Source organism: Ostrinia nubilalis, chromosome 21, assembly GCF_963855985.1.
Source record: "Ostrinia nubilalis chromosome 21, ilOstNubi1.1, whole genome shotgun sequence".
NCBI lineage: Eukaryota > Metazoa > Arthropoda > Insecta > Lepidoptera > Crambidae > Ostrinia > Ostrinia nubilalis.
Window position 1 is genome coordinate 9,114,777 of NC_087108.1, and position 24,835 is coordinate 9,139,611.

At 38.9% G+C, this 24,835-nt stretch overlaps 1 protein-coding gene across 1 annotated transcript; it reads left to right on the plus strand.

The window, feature by feature from the left end:
- Positions 1-732: 732 nt before the first annotated feature.
- LOC135082316 (cytosolic 10-formyltetrahydrofolate dehydrogenase) lies at positions 733-23,461 on the plus strand. Its single transcript, XM_063977107.1, has 16 exons — positions 733-990; positions 1,131-1,272; positions 1,691-1,788; positions 6,302-6,438; positions 8,486-8,637; positions 9,034-9,152; positions 9,492-9,758; positions 10,386-10,990; positions 11,360-11,570; positions 12,208-12,324; positions 13,124-13,286; positions 19,817-19,935; positions 20,570-20,767; positions 21,532-21,704; positions 22,296-22,495; positions 23,111-23,461. Exons 1-16 carry the CDS (start codon positions 964-966, stop codon positions 23,164-23,166), a joined length of 2,784 nt encoding a protein of 927 aa, XP_063833177.1. The 5' UTR covers positions 733-963; the 3' UTR covers positions 23,167-23,461.
- Positions 23,462-24,835: the final 1,374 nt, after the last annotated feature.

The window sequence follows — 24,835 nt, forward strand, 5'->3', positions numbered from 1 at the left end:
TACCTTTACTTTACCTTACCTCGTCGTGGCTGACGCACAAGCCGTGCATGCCTTCATAGAAAAAAAACCTAAATGTGCTAAATATATTTTCACAATATTATAATAATGCGTAAAATATCTCGAAGAAACATTTACACACACAAACACAGGCGGTCGAACGATTTCGTCTAAAGCTATCGCTGTTTTCTTGACCCCAAATGGTTCGTCTTCAAACCAATTTAAACTGGTTCGGGGCCTGCTTTTGCCTTATCACTTGAAGCAAATTGTCGAATATGAATAACCCTTGCAAAATTAGTTATACCTACATAAAGTAAGTAAGGTACTTTTAATAGTTTTGGAAGTTGCGTTCGGTACATTGTACCTACTTATTTGTGATTTTATATTATTAGGGACTTTATTACCTATTTATTATCAAAAATCAATACCTACCAAAAGACCAAAAGAAAAGAAAGAACGATTTCTTAAAGGAATGAAAAACCAACAACAAAGTTTTTTAGAACACCCGCCAAAAGAAACGTCATCAAATGAACTTGCTCAAGGGCATTTCAAATATTCTACTTGTATTATCTAAATAACTTACAAATCATAGTTTATCCTGAATTTTTACCAGTTTGAGTCTTATTTCCTTTTTTTTATTTTTACTATTACTTCGGAAATTTTCGTCCAAAAAACAATCAATAAAAATGCGCGCGTGAAACGAAAATTTTCAAAATGACACACATGTCAATATGACAGTATTTTTGGCGCCAGAAAAAACACTTCCACTTTCATCAAAACAACAATGGTTTAGCGTTAAATATCTTCAAGATAAGTGATGTCAAGGCTGGGGTCTTTGTAAATCGACTTCTTTATATAATAGCGGGGACTGGATAGAATCCAGTTAGTCAAACTGCGCTCTGCCCGCAGTGCAGAGGAGCCATTTGACGATCTAATTTATTTCTTGTCTATAAATAATTTAACAAAATGCCACCTGTTTCAATATCAGAAGACGTAAGTAATTTTCTTTAATTTTCACCTCATAAATTACTTCTTGAATAACCATAAAAACAGTCATAAACTCATAACCAACATTATAATATTTTTTTCTTCAAAGTAATATTGTATTCTTACCTGTGTATTATCATTATCAGAGGCCCAAACAGAAGCTCCGTGTGGCTATCATAGGCCAAAGCACCTTTGCCGCAGAAGTGTTCAAACTACTGGTAAAAGATGGACATGAGATTGCCGGTGTGTTCACAGTTCTGGACAAAGGCAACCGAGAAGACCCGTTAGGTAAGTTTTATTATTATTTCTTGGTAGAAGTAAGTTTTATTATTAGAAATTATTTTATTTACACTGGGATAATATTATTACGCCTTTGAAAGTTCTGTATGCTGTACATACTCTAATAAATTAACTAATTATAATTAAAAATATTATTATTTTGAAACGAAATAATAAGATGATGTACATTTATCAAGGTAATCCTAATTAAATAAAACTCAGAAGTCTTTATGTAAAATCTCACTAACCAGTAATAAATTTTAATATAATTAAATATTAATAAACAGAACATCCAGTCATTATGCGACATAAAATGTGTGAAATTTAAATTCCTTAGTAAAGGAAAAAAATTAAAGCAGTTTGTACCTGTATGTGATATTACTTATGTTATGTATGTATACTTAAGTAAGTATTAAATTATTTACAGCTACTATTGCTGCACAAAACGGTGTACCAGTTTACAAATACAAGTCATGGCGTATCAAAGGGAAAATCATACCAGAAGTTTACAAAGAATACAAATCCGTAAGTACCATTTACGTTCAATAAAAATTGCATTTAATTTACGTTCAATAAATATTCACATCTAAAAAAATTATCTAAAAAATTTGAGCAATGTTTCGTATTCATCACTGCTCATCATCAAAGATTTAAGAAGAAATGCTATCTTCATGACAAAGATTTTAACAATATTTGTAAAAATACTTACCTATACCTTGTTTAAAAAATGATGGGACTAAATACTAAAACTTTAGAGATCAAGTGCAGAAAGTTTTTAAAAAAAAAATAACAAATACTTGATTTATTTGATTCATTAAAAACCTCATTGATGCTTCACAACACTAATTAACTGTATAATTTTTAACAATAACAATTTTGAGATAAGCGTTAACCTGCGGTTGAACTTTAAGTAGCGAACATCTGACTATACATCCTAACGTTTATAAAATACATCTAACACTTCCGTGAAGCGTGATTTCTATCAGTCATTTTGAGGACAGCACCCGACTGCACTTGTGACCTCAGATATCTATTTTATTACCCCAGAGCACGTTATAATATCATTTAGTTTAGTTATAATGGGAAGCTATAATGATAAAATCAGTTCCCTACTTATGTGTTGATATTTTTATACAGGGTGTTGATTTCAATACTCGCCATATTTATTTAGGTGATATATTATGACTTACATAAACGCATTATCCACCAAAAAATAAATTACAAACGAAAGTGGATTTTTTAGCGAATATTTTCCGTGCAACATCAACTGTACTATGGCTCGCAATAATGCAATAGCTACGTTTACTGTGGCACGGGCACCCATCGAGCTACGCGGATCGCTCGCTTATCATGTTGGATAGTCTACTGAAGGATACGTAAAGTTGGTAGTGTAAATAGGTATTTTTCTTTGACTAACTAAAGTTAAAGTTCGTTTTAAATTAGTTTGCTGTTTCCTATGTGTGTGTGAGTGTATTGGAGCGCTTTCCGCCACTACCTACCGCGACGGCGGGAGTATTTTCTACACAAAATTACCAGATTATTCACTTCCTACATTAAAAAGGAATGTCCTTTAAGTTTAGAGCTAGGTACTTACCGATGCGACTTCAGATGCGTTTCCAGTGGAAACGTGAAAAGCTTGCTTTTCACGTGGAAACTTTCCACGTGCCCTCCCGTAACAGTAAACCATGTTTACGTATCTACTCACGAGCACTGTACGTATGGTTAGGCATATTCCTAACACTCACTCACTATTACCTACCACACTCACTATCACACGTTCACACACTAACTACTCAAAACCGCACGAGAAAACAATCAAAAATCGCAAATTTGCAATTAGAAAAGCACATTCGATGACCGAAGATCTTTGTTAACTAAAGATCCGTCCTATCATAATTAATGCTCTTATAGCAAGCTTCCAAAATACTCAAATGCAAATGATTTGTAGTAGCTCAATCGTTATTATTAAAACGATAAGAATATCAATACATTTTGATAGTTATTTCGTGTAAGTAATGAAATTAAGTTCATTTAAAATAATCACGAACATGATGATGAATTATTTTATGTAAGTTATGAAGAATGGAAGTTTAACCTGAACCTAACTAACAGCCTAACAGTCGTTCAGGGAATTTAAATTAAACGCCGATAGAAATTAAATTACGTTATTATTTTAAAATATATAAAAATGAAACCCGTTTCGCGTTGTCACGGCATCACGTGTGAACGGCTGAACCGATTTCGATAATTCTTTTTTTTAAATGTTTGTGGAAGTCCAAGGATGGTTCTTACGGAAAAAAATATTAAGAAAATCTCTACGCTAAGGCGGTACGAAGTTCGCCGGGTCAGCTAGTTTTAAAATAAATTTTTACAGAGATAGAACACGGTAACGGTAGTAAGAAATTTATGTACTAGAAAACATTTATCAAGCAGAGAGGAAGAGAAAAGTTGATGTTACAAGGCAAGAAATAAAGAAATAGCGATTGAGTACTAGGAATATTCTAAATACGAGCTAGATTTCGCGGAGCGTGCGCGCAGCCTCTCTACGTGGGAAGCAAAATCGGACTGATGAATGGAGAAAATCGATGATCCACGATTGAGCGCCGATGACGCCCGAAACACGAAGATGAACGAAGTATGTATTGTATCAGTGCGACTGTGCGAGCCCGATATCCGTGCGGCGGTATTATTGTATTTAAATGAAAGAAGTGCTAAATGATAGAAATTTTGTTTAGATACTGAAATCAATCGAGTTTAAAAACAAAATCTTGTCTTATCTCCTATCGAAAGTGAAGGAACAAGAGTTTGCCAGTGTGTTATTTCTAGGTGTTCAGTTTGCGGTAAGTTAAGTTTTATTTTAATAATTACTATCGTAAAGACGTAAAAGTTATTAAGGTAGAGAGCTAGAAATGTAAGGAATAACGAACCTGTATGAAAGAGCATTATTGTCATCTGTTTACAGTACTTTTGAATGTTAAGTAGGTACAAGCTTATCACACACATAAAAGCATGGTTTAATTTTAAAAAAAAATGTAGGTTCTGTAAAAAAAATTATTTTGCGGAAGGAAGCAAATTCGTGTAAAAGGTTTTTTTATTAAAGACCTACTTAATTAATTAGTTTTTAGAACAAAAAATAAACTCGTAACGTGATAAGGTGTAAGTAACTAATTTACTCATTACATTTTTAGGGTAGATTTGGATTAAGCTCCGTCCAGTAGTCGTCGTTGAACTCACAGCTGATTGTGGCTGATAGTTGACTGACTCATGGGCGAGCGCGGGTAGTGGGGCGCGGGACGGGGGGCGCAGCGCTTGCCCGGGTCACCGGGTGAGCGCCGCGCGCCGTTTGCTTTGGGGGACTATTCTGCACTGTAGTGGTCGATTATGGAAATCGTAGATATTTAAAATATAATTTAAAAAAAAATTGAAGTCAGTTTTTTTGCTGATTCGTGATCAGAATAAGCTACTTAATCAACTCCCTAAATATGGCGGGTATTGAAATCAACACCCTGTATAAAAAAAATTCTATAAGAATTTAAAAAAAATCGCAAAAAAAATTTGACCTCTATTTTGTCGATAAAAATAGGTCTAGTTTTATCTATTTTCATATGTACACTTTAACGTGACTCACACTGTATAGCTTACCTACTGGTACTTTTCCTATCTTATGGTACCTTAACTCAGTATCAGTACCATGTACCGGTAATTTAAATTAGATACTAAGTACACTAAATTATTACCCCAGAATGCAACTTTCGCAACAAGTCCCTAGTGAAAAGTTGTCGCTGATCGAACTAGTTCGATCGGGTTTCGCGCCAAGAGTTGAGTTGAGCTTGATAGGTACTTGATAGAGCAACGTCCTTGATATGGACATATTGCGTGATTAATTATAACTAGTACTAACTGTTTAGCATCGATTTGAATGAATCTAATTTAAATATAAATTAATATCTCGCTTGTTTACCGCTAGACCAAAGATTGTATTGCCCATCTGTTATTTAGTCGTAAAAATCGAAATCTCACATCGCACTTACAGTGCAAAATCGTACATAATCTTCCTAGTTTGGTTTGGACATGCGGGCTTGAATCAAAATTCCGATGGTCCGAAAATAAAATTCGATAGGTACCTACTTCAGAGTAATAATCACTCACTATCGCTCTTTTACACTTAAAAAAAATCGTGACAATTTTTTTATTACCATGACGACTGCAAACGACCTGTAATCTAAAAGAATAGGCACTTCTCCACGCCTGATAACGTGCTAACAAATAATATACCCATCCGTGTTACTAATTGGCAAATAGCGGACTATCGTCCGTCAATTTGCCACATTTTTATGTAAATAAGTGTCTGAAAAATCCAAGTCTATTCGCAAACGTAACTGTCTTGGAATGAGTATTATTTTTAGCATCAGTCTGAAAAAAACAATGCGCAGTCTGAAATATATTTTGGACCGCTCTTTTGCAGCTAAATAACTAAAATTAGTCAGATGTGGAAGTTCGAATGATGCTACATTAGTTTTATAAAGAGCTTAAGTGCGCCCGATTAAAAAATAAGTGCGCAATTTTTTGTTATTGCGTCTCCCTGACAAGATGAGAGATCACAATCGGCGCTATTGAACAGCTGCCCGTCCTGCCCGATAACCCATAGTTCACTATTATATTATCCATGAAAGAAACGGAGCTCTCTGTAAAAACAGTAATTAATAAATTCTTTTGGATCACCTAGGCCGGTAAGTTTTCAGAATTGATGCTTCCTCAATTGAGACTCGAGTATGAGACTGTTCTAATATTTAATTGAATCAGTCTCAAAACCGTATTAATTATTTCGAACGCATCAAGTCAACCACCCCCAAATGATCAATGGCTACAATTGATTATGAACAAAGTTTTCTTAAAAAGATTAAAAATGAAAGAATTTTTGAACCTATTTAAATGCTACATGTACGATTATTTTTATATTCTAGCTAGCTCAAACTTCTCGAAAGAAGTCACGAGAAAACCAGAGTCACATATAAAGCAATTGTTTGGTTTTCTTCAGGTAAATGCCGACATCAACGTCCTGCCATTCTGCACACAATTCATCCCCATGGAGGTGATCACATACCCCAAGTACGAGAGCATTTGCTACCACCCCAGCGTACTGCCAAGGCACAGAGGCGCCTCCTCCATCAACTGGTAAGTTAAATCCAACTATCCTACTAATAATGCGAAAGTTTATGTATTATTTATTGTATGCATATGGATGAATTGATGGGTGTTTAAGATTTTAAACTTTCGCGTTCCATTTCAATTAAAATAGTAAGACACGGGTCTTAACGCGACGTTTATTCGGCTGCAGTATCGCAGCCGAAACGTCAAGCCATGAGTACATGTAACTCATTAATAAACGTCGCGTTAAGACCCGTGTCTTACTATTTTAATTGATGGGTGTTTGTTATATTCTTTTACGAAAAAGCTACTGAAAAACTTTACAGTATCATATTTATACATCAGATATCCTATACCTAATTCAAAACGATCTGTGACAAACTGAAATCCACGCCGGCGAAGTCGCGGGTAAAAGCTATGTAATAACTAGCTTTTGCCCGCGGCTTCACCCGCGTGAAATTTAGTTTGTCACAGATCGTCATAAATTATAGCCTATGTTATTCTGGGTTATAAACAATAATACTGTAAAGTTTCATCAAAATCCGTTCGGTAGTTTTTGCGTGAAAGAGTAACAAACATGTTCACATCCAGACATCCATACAAACTTTGGCATTTATTATATTAGTAGGATTACCTATATTGTTAAAAACTGGTGACGCAGGCTATAGAACAATAAAATTATGCACTCTGTCTACGTAGGTACGTCTATAATTATATCGACGCGTTTGATTTTCGTAATTCATTTTGTAAGCACAGCTGTATTCCTAACAGCTGCAATTTGCACACGTCCGATTCCGACGCACAGCGAAATATGCTAGTCCCTGGAAACAACTGTTTATAATAACATACATATTAAAATATTTGCCGGAAAACTACCGTTATTATACTGTTGGAATGCGTATTTTTTCCTCTAGATATTGATTTATCTTTGTCAGCGCAAATTAAAATAATACACATACAATCATACATAGATCCATAGTAGAGATTTGTAAAAACCAAATGTTTTTATTGAACTTACACAACCTTAATTTTTATCATAATATGGCGTAAATATAATGATATGATTATAAATATTAAGTAACTGCGTCAAATTGCCATGAAGAGATAACTATAGATATTTAACTGCAATATTTAGTTTATCACACATTGTTTAAATATCTTCTTATTGCATATTGCTTAAATTCAGAATACAATATAGCTCGTGCACTTTTAGTTGGTTACGACAAAATGTTTTAACTTCGTATCTCTTAAATGCTTTATGTGAATATTAATACCTATTATGATACAAACGTAACTTTTGCGTCTTATCACCTAAAAAAATACGCACATTCAACGAAGTGCCATACTAGTTACTACATAGTTTATTACATGCTACATAGTTTATAGATCTTAAAAAATATGTTTATCGTATCGTAATTTAAGAAGAGAATTCAGTTAAAGGCGAACATCTCCAACAAATCTCTCTCTTCTTTCCTAAGATGGATAAAAACCAAAAAACTATCTCAAACAAAGTTTCAATGCAAACAGATATGTGAAATCGTGTTAGCCAAGCCGCAGACCACTAATTTTTTGTCAGCCAATAGTTGGGTCGAGCTGTTAATCAGTATGGAGATGTATGAAAGAGCGCACATTACACCGATTTGGTATCGACGGATTCTACATACAATTAGAATCGGGCCCAACTATTGGCTAACTAAAAGTCGGTGGTCTGCGCCTAAGCTTACAGCACTAACTCAAACCACTCAAACCTACAACAATAGTTTGCGCCAATAGAGGTGCAGACGTGTATGTATAGTCTGGTCTGTGAGCACGTAGAATTTTGTCCAATGACCCCAAGCTACCCATCCTTATCGCTCGCGCGTAATTATATTGCTGTCGCGACTGTGCGACGGGCGCCCGCAGTGAGTGTGCGAGCGCGACAGCAACATAATTACGAGCGAGCGATAAGGATGGGTAGCTTGGTTGGGGTCATTAGACAAAATTCTACGTGCTCACAGACCGGGCTTTAGTCGCCATTGAAAGAACGCTGCTTAAATTCGAAAATATTTTTATACTAAAGACTATTTTTTCCCAGGACTCTCATCGAAGGCGACACGACATGCGGCTTGTCGATATTCTGGGCGGACGACGGGCTCGACACCGGCCCAATCCTCATGCAGAAGGTCTTCCCCGTCACTATTGATGACACAGTCGACTCTATTTACAACAAATACTTGTATCCTGAAGGTATGTTCCGTGTGTACTTAATTAATGTATTGTACAATGTACTTAAGGAAGCAATAAACATATTGAGTATTGAGTAATGTACTTCTTCTTCTTTTCTCTTTCCCACTATTTGGGATCGGCTCTTCTTGTTCTGAGGCGCCAGGACAGTTTGTCCTGGGTTATCGAAGTATTTGTCTGTACACGCTTTAAGTCCTTGGCCACCGTGGACTTAATTAATTTACACACAAGCTCGATTTAGACAATCAATCGTTCGTTTCAGCCGAATCAATCAACATGTATGATTATGATGCTAGGTGACATTACTGGGTTAATGGGACAGTACTGTCCGTACTTTTGGTAAAACACCCTATTTTATATTTCTGCCTATTTCTAATTTTTGAAACATTTGTTTTTCAGGTATAAAGGCGCTAGCAGAATCCGTCAATATGGTCGCAAATGGCAACGCCCCGAAAATCACACAGACCGAGGAGGGCGCCACGTATGACCCCGCTCTATTCAAACCAGAAACACACCAGGTAAATCACCATTTTGATCCTCTCGTCTTAGTCTATGCTTTCTACTATAGTAGACAAATTATTTTACATGTGTTTAATACAATACATAAACTCACAAACCAGCTTACTTGGCTAAGATCTTTTGCATTGAAGTAAGACAGTCGCCAACACATTACAATGCATTTTAGTTGCATAATATTATCTAATACAACCACACACTGCCACGGTTTTTTATGTGTTATCGTCTGCTTTGAACTTGGGAAGTAGATACAGCTCACCTCCAAATAAGACTAAACAAATATGCCCCAGTTGTGTTCCAATATGAATGAAAAAGAATCTTAACGCACATTTTTTTCTTAGATCGACTTCACAAAAGGGGGCGTGGCTCTCCACAACTTCATTCGAGGTTTAGACTCCTCCCCCGGCGCGACCGCCTTCATCCAACCACAGACTAAAGATGGCGTCACGGAGGGCAGTGACGCGACCGTCGAAGTCAAATTCTTCGGCTCTAGTCTATGGCAGGGTGACGTTGAAACTGACGGGGAAAGGCTGGTGATACCGGGACTGAAGGAAGCCGCCATTATTCATGAGGCTGGACTGCTGATTACTGCTAATGATGGTGTTAAGGTACGTGATCTAACATTATTGAATTCTACTTACTATTGAATTAAGTCTTCAACTAAGTATGTTAAAAACCCAAGCATCAGTAATACTGCTCATATCATTTTTCATACAAACTCCGAGTACTAGAATATGAAAATTATAAATAACTTGAAAAAATCGAACTGCCTATGGCCGGAATTGAACCCCCGTAACAGCGTATTACACTTGAAAATTTCGACGGGTTCATCCAGTGTCTAAGTAGCTCAGTTGGAAGAGCAGTCGCCCGGCAAGCGGAAGGTCGTGGGTTCAATTCCCGCCTTATGCAGTTCGATTTTTTCAAGTTATTTATAATATTCAAATTTGTTTGAGAACAACTCTTAACGCTATAATTAAATTACTAGAATATGCTCTTAAGCCTTGGCGCAGACCACCGACTTTTAGTTGGCCAATAGTTGGGTCGGGCTGTTAATCAGTATGGGCATGTATGTATGAAAGTGCGCACAATTAGAATCGGGCCCAACTATATCGGTCAACTAAAAGTTGGTGGTGTGTGCCTAGGCTAAATGATTGCCGTTTATTACGGATATCTTATACCTTCTTCATCTGTGGTAGTTTTAGAAGAGTCGGATCTCACCTTAATATTTTTTTTAGGTCAACGTCCAAAGACTAAAAGTAAACGGCAAGATGATAAACGCACAGAACTTCTACAAGGCAAACGAGAACAAAGTGACATTAGAACTTACAGCAGAAGAGAAACAATTCGTCGAAAGTTTCCGAGACGTTTGGAAAGCCATCCTTAGAGTGGACATCGAAGACGGCACAGATTTCTTCGACTGCGGCGCCGGGTCTATGGACGTAGTCCGATTAGTAGAAGAAGTGAAAGACTTAGCCAGTATAGAACTTCAAAACGAAGACGTATACATGAATACGACCTTCAAAGAGTTCTATACGGTAGCAATTCTCAAATCGAGAGGCGGTTCGGGTGCCCAAGAAATAGTGTACGACGGTGTGGAGTTAGAAGTGAACAAAAGGAAGGTTAAATTCCCTACGCAGTTGTTTATAAACGGTGAATTTGTGAATTCAGACAGCGGGAAGACTTTGTCGATAGTGAACCCGACGGATGAGAGTGAGATTTGCAAAGTGCAGTGCGCGTCTGCCAAGGATGTGGACCGCGCGGTCAAGGCGGCCAAGAAAGCTTTTGACGAGGGAGAATGGGCCAAAATCAGCGCGAGGGAGCGAGGACAGTTATTATTCAAGTGGGTATCTTTTATTTCTAAATAATTCTATTTCGCCCATAATAAGGAAGACACAATATAATATCAATTATAACACCTTGGCTACATAGCCAACCCATATGGTCAAAACATACTTGAAACATGCACCATATTGCCCGCAACATGTGGATGGATTGTTTGCTTTTGTAACTCTTTAGATTTTTGATGTCTCAATTTATGCGCACTTTAGTGCTTTCATAAAAACTAGCAGAAATACAAACATTTATGCTATCTATAACTGAGTTTAAACAACCTTAAACTTTTAGATATATTTTCTAATGGTGGGTTTAACGATGGATGCAATGGATGATGATGATATGAGTTATAGATTTCTCTTTTCTAAACTTCTAGATTAGCCGACCTAATGGAGCAACACAAAGAGGAGCTAGCGACCATAGAGTCAATAGACTCGGGCGCTGTATACACTTTAGCTCTCAAGACCCACGTGGGCATGTCCATCGACACGTGGCGCTACTTCGCGGGCTGGTGCGACAAGATCCAGGGCGCCACGATACCCATCAACCACGCGCGGCCTAACAGGAACCTCACCATCACGAAGAAGGTTCGATGCTTGTCATATTTAATTTTTATGAACAAATTCATCACCTAGGATGCGATAAGCCTATACATTTTTTTTCTTCTAAAATCATCGATAAGATTTTCACTTACCCCCTTACCAATAAAAGTTATTTGCTCGTTAAACACTTGATTAAATTGACGTTTAGTATGGAAATGTCACTTTAAACTACTACTACTACTACTGTTCAACGAGTGTGTAACTTTTTATTAGTAAGGGGTTAGTGTTTACTGTTGGAGCACCACCCTCTCATTTACCAGAGGCTAATGGAGGATTTGGTCTACTCTCTCCGCCCTAGTCAAAAGGTTTGGTAAGGCACCATCATCCCATAGTAAAAGTTGTTCATTATCAGGAGTGAAAACTTTTTAAAAATTTGGCAACTATCAAACAACTGTATTGGGGAAAATCGCTCTTATTACGACTGCACAAGATGCAGAATGAAGAAAGTCTATTTTTTCTCTCGCTCTCATCAAAATAATGGTGATTCTTTGCGATAGAACGAGACGATATGACCGAAAATGGGTGGCTAGAATTGTGGTCCTTAGTACGTAACTACGTACTATGACGTCACCCTAATAACAAAGATATAAATAGATGTATAGTATTTGTTTGTTACTCGCAGGAACCGATCGGCGTGTGCGCGCTCATCACACCGTGGAACTACCCGCTCATGATGCTGTCGTGGAAAATGGCCGCTTGCCTCGCGGCCGGCAACACTGTCGTCATGAAGCCGGCGGCTGTAAGTTATCTCCTTATACTATGTAAAAGCAGTAATACTTGACAGTTCTTTGGAGAATATGTAGCTATGGAAACAGTCCCGTATATAATAGGGATGTTTCCTGGGTCAAAAATCAAGAGTTTTAATTAGTCCGTCAGTTAACTTATCAAAAAATACTCTACACGTATTTTTCACTTTTTCAAACTAATGAAAATTTAAAGAGATAAAGCGCGCCAAAGTTCATAAGAAGAGGCCCGTGACGTCAACGCGTGCATAAAAGTGCACGTGCGGAACTTCAACGCACCATAACTATGTAATTATTTGTTAGATTGACAAATAAAAATATACGTGTCCAATATTTTTTGATATTAAACATGACGGACTAAAAAAATTTTTTTAGGAAACTAGCCTATTGGATGTAATTATCATCAGGACGTTTAATATTCACTGTAGTAACGCTGCCACGCTATTTACCAGAGGTGAATGGAGGATTTGGCCTACATTTTTGACGCTGGCTATATGGGTTGAAAAGGCCTGATATTCTCATCTTTACCCAGTCAATTGACATAGTTTTTATGGGCTGTCAAAGCACAATAGATCTTTTAGGGTAACGAGAAGTAAGACGTCATCTGGTTGTGACCTCGAAAGTTGGTGATTTATTTATTGATTCCACTACTAGAATTCAAATTAAACAGCCAATTGAAAACTTACCCTTGGTCTTTAGGATTTGAATGAAATGTTAAGAAGTTGTGTCTTTTTATTGGATAATAAAGTCAACTAGTGGTGTCAGCTACCCTAATTCTGGTAACAATGCCTACAGGTATGCCCACTAACAGCTCTGAAGTTCGCCGAGCTAGCAGCGCGAGCGGGAATTCCGCGTGGCGTCATCAACATCCTGCCCGGCAGCGGCGGCGTGGCCGGACAGGCGATGGCCGACCACCCACTGGTCAGGAAACTAGGATTTACTGGGAGCACGCCTATCGGTAAGTAAAGCCCTTAGATTTATAATATTTTTCTTATCCACAACAAAGGGACTCTGACCTGCATCTCACCTAACGGAAAGTAATGATCAGGCCTAAAATGGAAGCAAGCTGCACCCGGAATCCTCCACTACAAGGAAACCTGGCTACCAATAATGCCACCTTATTAGCTAACGCCCGTATTCACAAACGATGCTTGTTTAAGTGAAGCAGAAAATCAAACGCACAGCGTTGAATAGAGCTCTGTGATTGGTTCGTGTGTCACCCTGTGCGTCCACGCGCACTGTGAAACCTCATAGTAATGTTTGTGAATTCGGGCGTTACTCTAATTGCCGGAACACAACAATGCTGTTAACATTGTTATGGCGACACACTTAGGTAAGATACTTTCGCCAACGGCACTAAAGTTCGCCGAGCTAGCAGCGCGAGCGGGCATTCCGCGAGGCGTCATCAACATCCTGCCCGGCAGCGGCGGCGTGGCCGGACAGGCGATGGCCGACCATCCGCTAGTGAGGAAGTTAGGATTCACTGGCAGCACGCCTATCGGTATGTACTGTGATCCAAGAAATCTTTCATTAACTTGCGATAACGGCGCTAAGGGCCTACACTAAAACTCGCGAGGTGTCTTTATCGGGAAATAGTATGAGCAGCGCAGTGTGGTGCAGATGCGAGATACGGTTTCTATTGTTTCCAACATGCGCAGCGGATGCCCGGTGTGCATTCACCGGTAGCACGCCTATCGGTAAGTGATGTGACCAGAGAGATCATTCATTGAGATTACTTGCGCGAACGGCACTAAAGTTAGCAGCGCGAGCGGGCATCCCGCACGGCGTCATCAACATCCTGCCCGGCAGCGGCGGCGTGGCCGGACAGGCGATGGCCGATCATCCACTGGTCAGGAAGCTGGGCTTTACTGGGAGCACGCCTATCGGTAAGTAAAGCCCTTAGATTTATAATATTTTTCTTATCCACAACAAAGGGACTGACCTGCATCTCACCTAATGGAAAGTAATCAGTCCGATGTTACTGACCACAGTGCGGTACTGTTTTGTCTGAAGTCTGGTATTGCTCCTGAATCTAAATTATCTGAATCAAATACAGTTCTTAAACTAAATGTGGCAAATCTGACCTTAGATATGAGAAATACAGATTTTAGTTTTATTTACGACATCCATGATCCCAACCTTGCTGTTAATCGATTAATTGAGCTTATATCTAATCTACACCTGAAAAACACTACAACCTGCAAAATCGTTAATAATAAAAGAATTCTGAAGGCGTGGATGACACCAGGTTTACTCCGTTGTGTAAAAAATAGAGACAGTCTTTTTAGAAAAGCTAAGCAAAATCCAAATAATGAAATCATCCAAACAACTTACAAGAGATACAAGTGCTTTTGCAATAATCTACTTAAAAACACAAAAAGGCAATATGAACGAGATCTAATATCTAGTGCTGGAAAGGATAAAAAGAAACTCTGGAATGTACTAAAAAATATAACTTTCACTAAAAAACCCAAATCATGTCCAAACGAACTGCTATTATCCCACAACTCACCCGATTTAGCCGTGGATCACATAAATAATTATTTTATTCATATCGGAAAGTCTTTAGCCGAAAAAATTCAAACAGTCGATCGCCTTTCCAACTCTTGTAATGAAACAACTGCTCCCCTAAATTCTTTCGTTATTATAAACACTGATGAAGCTGAAATTGAATCCCTCATTATGAGTCTTAAAAATGAGTGTTCTATCGGTTGGGATAACATTTCAAACGGTTTTCTTAAAACACACAAGGATGTGCTTGTTCCGATACTCACTCATATTTTCAACAGGTGTTTGGATACTGGTGTATTTCCAGATGCTCTCAAAAAATCGATAGTAATACCAATACACAAGGGAGGGGACAGGGACCGAGTCAACAACTACAGACCAATTGCCATTCTTCCCGCTTTATCCAAGTTATTGGAAAAAATTATTAATAAACGCCTCATTAGTTTTTTGGACTCTAATAATTTACTGGCGCAAAATCAATTCGGCTTTAGACCAGGAAAAAATACAGAAGGTGCAATACAAGAAGTTATTAAATTTATAACGCAGAATTTGGACTCTGGCAGAAGATGTTTAGCAATTTTCTTGGATTTAGCGAAAGCTTTTGACACGGTCTCTGTCCCAATCCTAATGAATAAACTTGAAAAACTTGGAATACGCGGAAAACAACTAAGCCTATTTAGGAGCTACATGCAAAACAGATTACAGGCGGTCAAAATCGGAAATCATAAAAGCACTTATTTACCTGTCCACTATGGTGTGCCGCAAGGCAGTATTTTGGGTCCCACATTGTTTACAATTTTCATAAATGATCTCTGTAAGATGAATTTGCTTTCAGGAAGGTCTATCTGTTATGCAGATGACACAGTGCTTCTTTTTGAGGAAAGCGATTGGGAAAAAACTTTTCAAGTGGCACAACAGTCTTTCAATCTTGTGCAAAACTGGTTACGCAACAATAAATTAACTTTAAATGCGGATAAGACTAAGTACCTCACATTTTCAATACGTAACACAACGCAACCAATTGACACATACAAAATTATTGCCCATAATTGTTATCGATCGTTGACCACCAATCTTTCTTCACTTTGCCAGTGCCCAAATGTGGAGAGGGTTGGAGTTATTCGGTATCTGGGAGTATTGGTAGACAAAAATCTAAGTTTTAAACTTCATTTGCAGCTTTTAACTGGACGTGTGCGAAAACTAATTTATGTCTTTAAAAACTTAAGAAATGTAGCTCAACGAGGTCTACTACTACAGGTCTATCAAGCCCTGTGTGAGTCTCTTATAAGTTATTGCATATCCTGTTGGGGAGGTGCTCCCAAATCTAACATGATAACTTTAGAGAGGGCCCAAAGAGCTGTGTTAAAAGTTTGCACTTTTAGACCTTTTTCCTATTCCACGACATTTTTATATAAAGATTGTCAAGTACTTACAGTTCGTCAGCTGTTTATTCTTTGTACTATTAAAAGACAACATCAGTTATTGAATTTTGAGCCAGAGAGGATAAAAACCAAGCGTCGTAAAGACATTGTTATCGAATCTAGAGTAATTTCAAAAACAAAATTTAGTAAAAAATTTTTTTCTTCCATTGGACCATTTTTGTATAATAAAATAAATAGACATCTTAAAATTTATCCATTGAGTAGGTATGAATGTAGCACAGCTCTTAAGGCGTGGCTTCAACAGAAAACATACGATGAGACTGAAGAGTTATTGACTGTGATTGAATAGTCAATACTTCTTATTAACTTTAAGTCAAATCATTACTATTTTCTTCTACTTCTGTAATTTATAGTCCTGATTACAAATGCCCTTTATCATTACACTCAAGGGAAATATGCTTTATAATGCATTGTAATGTGAATAGATTTTAATTTTGTTAAACTTGTTATAACACGTTTTGTTTCGAGATACCTACCAGTGTCAAAAATTACATTTACCTAGTTAGCTATAAAATGTATCTTTTTGCGAATTTTCGCTATGGGAAGAGCGCTTGCTTATCCTAAAATACAGGGCTCTGCCCTAACTTAGGAAGCAAAGCTCAATGTTTTTAGAATCATAATATTTTGTAAGATACATTAATGTCTGTACTTAAACATTTGTTGCTTGTTTTTATATGCATGTACTTACTTTTTGAATAAATAGATTTGTATTTGTATTTGTAATGATCAGGCCTAAAATGGAAGCAAGCTGCACCCGGAATCCTCCACTACAAGGAAACCTGGCTACCAATAATGCCACCTTATTAGCTAACGCCCGTATTTACAAACGATGCTTGTTTAAGTGAAGCAGAAAATCAAACGCACAGCGTTGAATAGAGCTCTGTTATTGGTTCGTGTGTCACCCTGTGCGTCCACGCGCACTATGAAACCTCATAGTAATGTTTGTGAATTCTATTTTAATTTTTCAATTTTGTAAAATGTCCAAGGATATTTATTATTATTAATGTTTGTGAATTCGGGCGTTAGGTACTCTAATTACCGGAACACAACAATGCTGTTAACATTGTTATGGCGACACACTCAGGTAAGATACTTTCGCCAACGGCACTAATGTTCGCCGAGCTAGCAGCGCGAGCGGGCATCCCGCGAGGCGTCATCAACATCCTGCCCGGCAGGCGGCGTGGCCGGACAGGCGATGGCCGACCATCCACTGGTCAGGAAGCTGGGATTCACTGGCAGCACGCCTATCGGTACGTACTGTGGTCCAAGAAATCTTTCATTAACTTGCGATAATGGCGCTAAGGGCCTACACTAAAACTCGCGAGGTGTCTTTATCGGGAAATAGTATGAGCAGCGCAGTGTGGTGCAGACGCGAGATACGGTTTCCAACATGCGCAGCGGATGCCCGGTGTGCATTCACCGGTAGCACGCCTATCGGTAAGTGATGTGACCAGAGAGATCATTCATTGAGATTACTTGCGCGAACGGCACTAAAGTTAGCAGCGCGAGCGGGCATCCCGCACGGCGTCATCAACATCCTGCCCGGCAGCGGCGGCGTGGCCGGACAGGCGATGGCCGACCACCCACTGGTCAGGAAGTTAGGATTCACTGGGAGCACACCTATCGGTACGTACTGTGATCCAAGAAATCTTTCATTAACTTGCGATAACGGCGCTAAGGGCCTACACTAAAACTCGCGAGGTGTCTTTATCGGGAAATAGTATGAGCAGCGCAGTGTGGTGCAGACGCGAGATACGGTTTCCAACATGCGCAGCGGATGCCCGGTGTACATTCATTGGTAGCACGCCTATCGGTAAGTGATGTGACCAGAGAGATCATTCATTGAGATTACTTGCGCGAACGGCACTAAAGTTCGCAGCGCGAGCGGGCATCCCGCGAGGCGTCATCAACATCCTGCCCGGCAGCGGCGGCGTGGCCGGACAGGCTATGGCCGACCATCCACTGGTCAGGAAGCTGGGATTCACTGGGAGCACACCTATCGGTACGTGGTGACCAAAGAAAGCCCTTAGATTTATAATATTTTTCTTATCCACAACGAAGGGACTCTGACCTGCATCTCACCTAATGGAAAGTAATGATCAGGCCTAAAATGGAAGCAAGCTGCACCCGGAATCCTCCACTACAAGGAAACCTGGCTACCAATAATGCCACCTTATTAGCTAACGCCCGTATTCACAAACGATGCTTGTTTAAGTGAAGCAGAAATAGAGCTCTGTGATTGGTTCGTGTGTCACCCTGTGCGTCCACGCGCACTGTGAAACCTCATAGTAATGTTTGTGAATTCGGGCGTTACTCTAATTACCGGAACACAACAATGCTGTTAACATTGTTATGGCGACAAACTTGGGTAAGATTACTTGCGCTAACGGCACTGAAGTTCGCCGAGCTAGCAGCGCGAGCGGGAATTCCGCGTGGCGTCATCAACATCCTGCCCGGTAGTGGCGGCGTGGCCGGACAGGCGATGGCCGACCATCCACTGGTCAGGAAGCTGGGATTCACTGGCAGCACGCCTATTGGTACGTACTGTGATCCAAGAAATCTTTCATTAACTTGCGATAACGGCGCTAAGGGCCTACACTAAAACTCGCGAGGTGTCTTTATCGGGAAATAGTATGAGCAGCGCAGTGTGGTGCAGACGCGAGATACGGTTTCTATTGTTTCCAACACGCGCAGCGAATGCCCGGTGTGCATTCATTGGTAGCACGCCTATCGGTAAGTGATGTGACCAGAGAGATCATTCATTGAGATTACTTGCGCGAACGGCACTAAAGTTAGCGGCGCGAGCGGGCATCCTGCACGGCGTCATCAACATCCTGCCCGGCAGGCGGCGTGGCCGGACAGGCGATGGCCGACCATCCGCTGGTCAGGAAGCTTGGATTTACTGGCAGCACACCTATCGGTACGTACATGATTAGACAAAGCCCTTAGATAACTTTCATTTAAAAATTACCTGCGTTAAAACTTGCTTGCACAAATGTTAGCACCGAAAAATTGTATGAGCACCGTAGTATGCAATATTACTTCTTAGGAAGTGTCCTTCAGGAACCATTGTTCTCACATACAGAGTCGTATCGTTTCGAACCTATTAAGTATGTTTTGCACAGTTGGTTCTTAGGCGAACAATGTATGGGCGAAACATAACGCTTAACTTTCCCGTCAAGAAGTCAGTGCCAGGATGCCTTGAGCCCAAGCATTGGCGTATCTAGGGTCATTTTTCAGGTATGTCGTATCATAGCTCATGAGTGACTAAAGTCTGGTCGCCGAGCACGTAGAATTTTCGCTCGCACACTCACTGCGGCCGCCCGTCGCCCAGTCGCGACAGCAATATAATTACGCGCGAGCGATAAGGATAGGTAGCTTGGGGTCATTGGACAAAATTCTACGTGCTCGGCGACCAGACTATACTACATAACTGTCATCTTTGAATCGGTAGCCCAAAATCCTAGGGCACCACTAAACCAATCTGGGGTGAGCCCAAGTTTTAATTGGTTGTTTATGAATTGATTTCTTGATGCAGGCCAGCAGATAATGTCGTCGTGCGCGGCGTCCAACATGAAGAAAGTGTCTCTAGAGTTGGGCGGCAAGTCGCCTCTCGTCATCTTCGAGGATTGCGACTTGGACAAGGCCGTTAGAAATGTGAGTTATTTATATTTAGTCGCCACTGCAGGAGTACGGTCCTCTCTAGATTACCAGATACGCAGATTTGGATTTGGCCTTGGCTGGCTGGCCAACCGAGTGAGAACTAAAGTTCTCCTACTTCTTCTATAATGTCCTCTTATAGAATCCACGGAAACCTGCCGGAACTGTACAGATACAGCCAGTTTAGTTATTATAGCCCCATTATAAGTTTATTTATTTTATTTATTTAGTTTATTCAGTAACTCAACAGCTATATTACATTTATTAGAATATTTAAGCTAAAAGTTAATTATTTATTACAGCTTACTTAACATTAAATGTACCTAAACAATGTTGTTATGCAGTTTTAAGTAATATCACAGAATAATAATAAGTATGGTAATATGCAGCTGTTTGGCAATGATTTCCTCTTATTTTCTCCTAGTTATTTTTTATTTTTTTATTTTATTAAGTACACAGGCACTTCCAGGGCACTTATACACGTCCCAAATATACACAGCTTGCCCTACCACCACTTCGGGACAACATATGGGCTGGTGCTGAGAAGAAGTGGCGGAAGAAACTCAGTCACCTTTGTTAGTCTCTGTTTAAAAACTTGTCAGTTATTCATAAACCTCTTCTAACTTCCCAGGGCATGGCGTCAGTATTTTTCAACAAAGGCGAGAACTGCATCGCAGCCGGCCGCCTGTTCGTGGAGGAGACGATCCACGACGAGTTCGTACGACGCGTCGTGGCCGAGACGCGCAAGATCGTGATCGGAGACCCGCTGCATAGGGGCACCGCGCACGGACCGCAGAATCATGAGGCGCATCTTAATAAACTTGTGGAGGTATGCAAGTCTACACTAATATTATAAAGAAGAAAACTTTGTTTGTTTGGTTGTTTGGTTGTAATGAATATGCTCAAAAACTACTGGACCGTTTTTAAAAATTCTTTCACCATTCGAAAACTACATTATCCACGAGTAACATAGGCTACATTTTATTTTGGAAAAAAATAGGGTTTCGTAAAATATATAATATAAATATAATGCAGATTACTGCATCTTAGCAGGATTCATGGAAGATGTACGTACACGACATTATTTACATTAATAGGTGGCGTGCACGAAAATAAACGTATTTATTTATTTATTCATTTGGATTAACATATTCAGCACATTTTGATGACGCGTGACTTTACTGAATGGACCATCAAGTATTGAAAACGTGTCTTTAAAATTAAGTGGAATTAGTTTCGAGTGAGACTTATAGTTTTGTGAGGGAGAGCAGAAATTAGAAGAATAGTTTACGACACCGACCTTAAAATCAATATAAAACGACCTTAACTAGGTCAGTACTCTAGATTTATTTAATTGTTTTATTTAAAGACTTTATTGCACACACATAAAAATGATCAGTACATCCCCAGCTGACCTTGGGCAAAACATAGAATAATAAAATTACTCTTACCGCTGCGTGGTTAGCCGTTGACTTTCCCAACAGTTGTTTATGCCTGCATTTTACCTTACTTTAACCATTCATATGGCTTCTGATATGATATGATATAATGAATCAGATCATAATATTCTAATAATCTATTCGTTTATTTCAGTTCTGCGAGCGCGGCGTGAAAGAGGGCGCGACATTAGTGCTGGGCGGCAAGCGCGTGGAGCGTAAGGGCTACTTCTTCGCGCCTACCGTGTTCACAGGCGTGGCCGACCACATGTACATCGCCAAAGAGGAGTCGTTTGGCCCCATCATGATAATCAGCAAGTTTAGCAGCAAGTGAGTGCCTGCCAGTACAACTTACGGTTTACATTTCTTTATTTCTCATTATTTATATTAGGATTATTATAAATTGCTTATAACATGATAAAAACAATTGTTTTACATTAAAATTAATTGAATTGGCGAGCGTGAAAAGACTTAAACCAACACTGTACACAAAACTTTTAACAAAAATATTTTGTGGTCAGTTAGGTTTATTTGCCAAAGTATATTAACTACATTCTAGAATAACGTTTTTAGGGCTAGACTGAAATATTTTTTTAAGAACAAAGCAATTATAGCCACCTGTAAGTTTTTTCTTTTTCAAAAAGCTCTAGAAATACCCAAGTTGCAGATATCATATTGTCGTTTTATAATTTTAAAATCACGTGACGTCACTACTCGTTGAAACAACAAGCAGCGTTCCAATAGCTACTATGGGCGCGTGTTGTGTGACGTCACGATGAGCTGATCCCATAGAACGTTAAAAAAACTCGTATCTTTTTTATTTGTAGTTCGATTCCGGTACTTAAAAATAGAATACCTAAGCTATAAATAAATATTTTAAAAATGCACATTCCCTAACCAGCTATACTTGTTTGTTCCCAGAAACCTAGACGACGTGATCCGTCGGGCGAACGCCACAGAGTACGGGCTAGCGAGCGGCGTGTTCACGAGAGACGTGTCCCGCGCGTTACAGTTCGCAGAGCGGATCGACGCCGGCACCGTGTTCGTCAATACCTACAACAAGACGGACGTCGCCGCGCCTTTCGGAGGCTTCAAGCAGTCCGGATTTGGAAAGGATTTAGGTAAGACTACATTTATGAGATGAATGCCCGTTTCCACCATCAATCCCTAATTTTTAAGTGACCCCTATGAAAACAAAATTCTTATGCCCGTTTTCAACTTCAATCCCTAATTTTTAAATGACCCCTTATGGTAACAAATAACAGGAACTTTTTTTACATAGGGGACACTTAATAATTAGGGATTAATGGTGAAAACGGGCAATAATCACTTAAAAATTAGGGATTGGTGGTGGAAACGGGCATAAGGCTATTTGGCCAGAGGCGCGTTAATGAACTTGGGTAATGCTATTTGGCCAAAGGCGTGTTCTCGCGCGGACCAGGTTCCTCCACTTTATTCACCTGAGTGATATGAGGTGACCAAAATTCCACATTTTTCACACAGGTGATAATATCACCCGGGTGAACAAAGTGGAAAAATCCGCGGACCAGACCGCTTCAATAAGCGATGGTCAATACCAGAGAATGCTCACGCGTGACATATCCCACGCGGCACAGTTTCCCTAGATATGTTTTGTGTGACGAATACTGTGATTAAATACTAAACTGACCTGATAATAGTTCTTGACTAGTTTATTATATTGTGCAACTTTACTAATAATAATTGTTTTGTTTCAGGTCAAGAAGCATTGAACGAATACCTCAAAACCAAATGTGTTACCATTGAATACTGATGTGATAAAATTATTTCTTTAGTTAATTAACTGTATAGATATTATCTTAGGCCGTATGTGTAAATGCCAAATGTTATATCACAATATTTTTATACAAATGTATACAAAATCTTTTAATTTGATATGATTGTATCAAATATTTTGCCATTATTATCAATACTTGTTTATACTCGTATTCGTTTGTAATTAATTTAATCTTGACTTGTTCAAAATATTTTATTTATGTAATAAATAAGTAGGTAAGTATGTATTATTGTTGTATTATAAAATTAAAATAAAAAGCGAATTCATGAAACTGATTTTTATTGTTACTGACATATTGTAATCAAATAAAAATTATATTAAATATTAACAAACGTTTTTATAAGTCACTGAATCTCTATTTTATTCTTACTGCATACATTTCTTATTTTTATTATCGCTTATCGACTGTTTCAAAGTTTATGATAAGATGCTATTTTTCAACCATCTTTTCTGGTTGGTCTTCGATGTGCGTATCCATCTTTCGAACACGTCTTCTCTGCAAAATAAAAGTAAAAGCATCAAAATAATTATCTATTTTAGATTTTTTATAACCCCTACGCCACACACATAACGATAACCCGAAGATTCGCGCTATGGCGAAGCGAAGTATGTTGCTAAGTATTTGCGCGAGCTACTGTAAATGTTATGTACCCTTTATGCACAATAAATTTTATATTTCGGTGCTTTTTTACATAGTCGCAAGAATTCACTCCGTTATCCCCTGCCTGAATGATATGTGGATGTGGTTACTTTAGTGCAGAACTCCTGTTGAAACTTTAATAGCAAATACGACGTAAGGTTACCTTATTTTTTGATGAGGAATTCTTGGCAGTCTGGGATCTCCAGCGAGAGTCGGCACCGACACCCTCACTCCGGAAGGTCGCAGGGTCGACAGCATATCGGTCTCAAAGTTGCTAAGCAAAAATATTTGAACGATTAACGAGATACAAAAAGAGTTAAGTTCAATGCACTTACAAATTACTAGGTATACCTTGTGTCTTTATAATAAGTTCACGAAAATCATTATTAGTCGAAAAAAACTTAACTATAAACGGATGGTGTGTCGCCCTACCTGACAATTAAACTAAGAAGATGACTACCACCACTACCTCGCCTCGCTCGATATCTCTTTCTACGTTGACTAAGTTTAGTCGGGCTGTTGATCAGTATGGGCATGTATGGGAGTGCGCACACTACGCCGATTCGATTTGGCCGATTCTTCATACAATACGGGCACAACTATCGGCCAACTAAAAATCAACGGTGTGCGCCTACTCTAATACAAACTACCAATAAAAGGGGAAGATGCTACATCTAGCTAAATAGACAGCATTAAGAATAAATTCAGTAAACCTACAATTCATCCTTGATTGGAATCTTGGGCTGTACGAAGTTCTTAAAGGTCCTCATAATCATGAACTTGTACTGGTAGAAAAATAGCATATTATGTTAGTAATTTTAATATGTTACTTAAATTAACATGAATTTAATAGTCAGCAGCTTTTCATTTCTACTTCTACTAAAAACATGCCTAGAAGTTGATATCATGCATTCATCAGTAAACGAACAATAGAGGAAGTACGCAATGCATGAACATTTTAGATGCTACCCTACAGTTATGCTCGCTCTCTAATCATATAAGCTA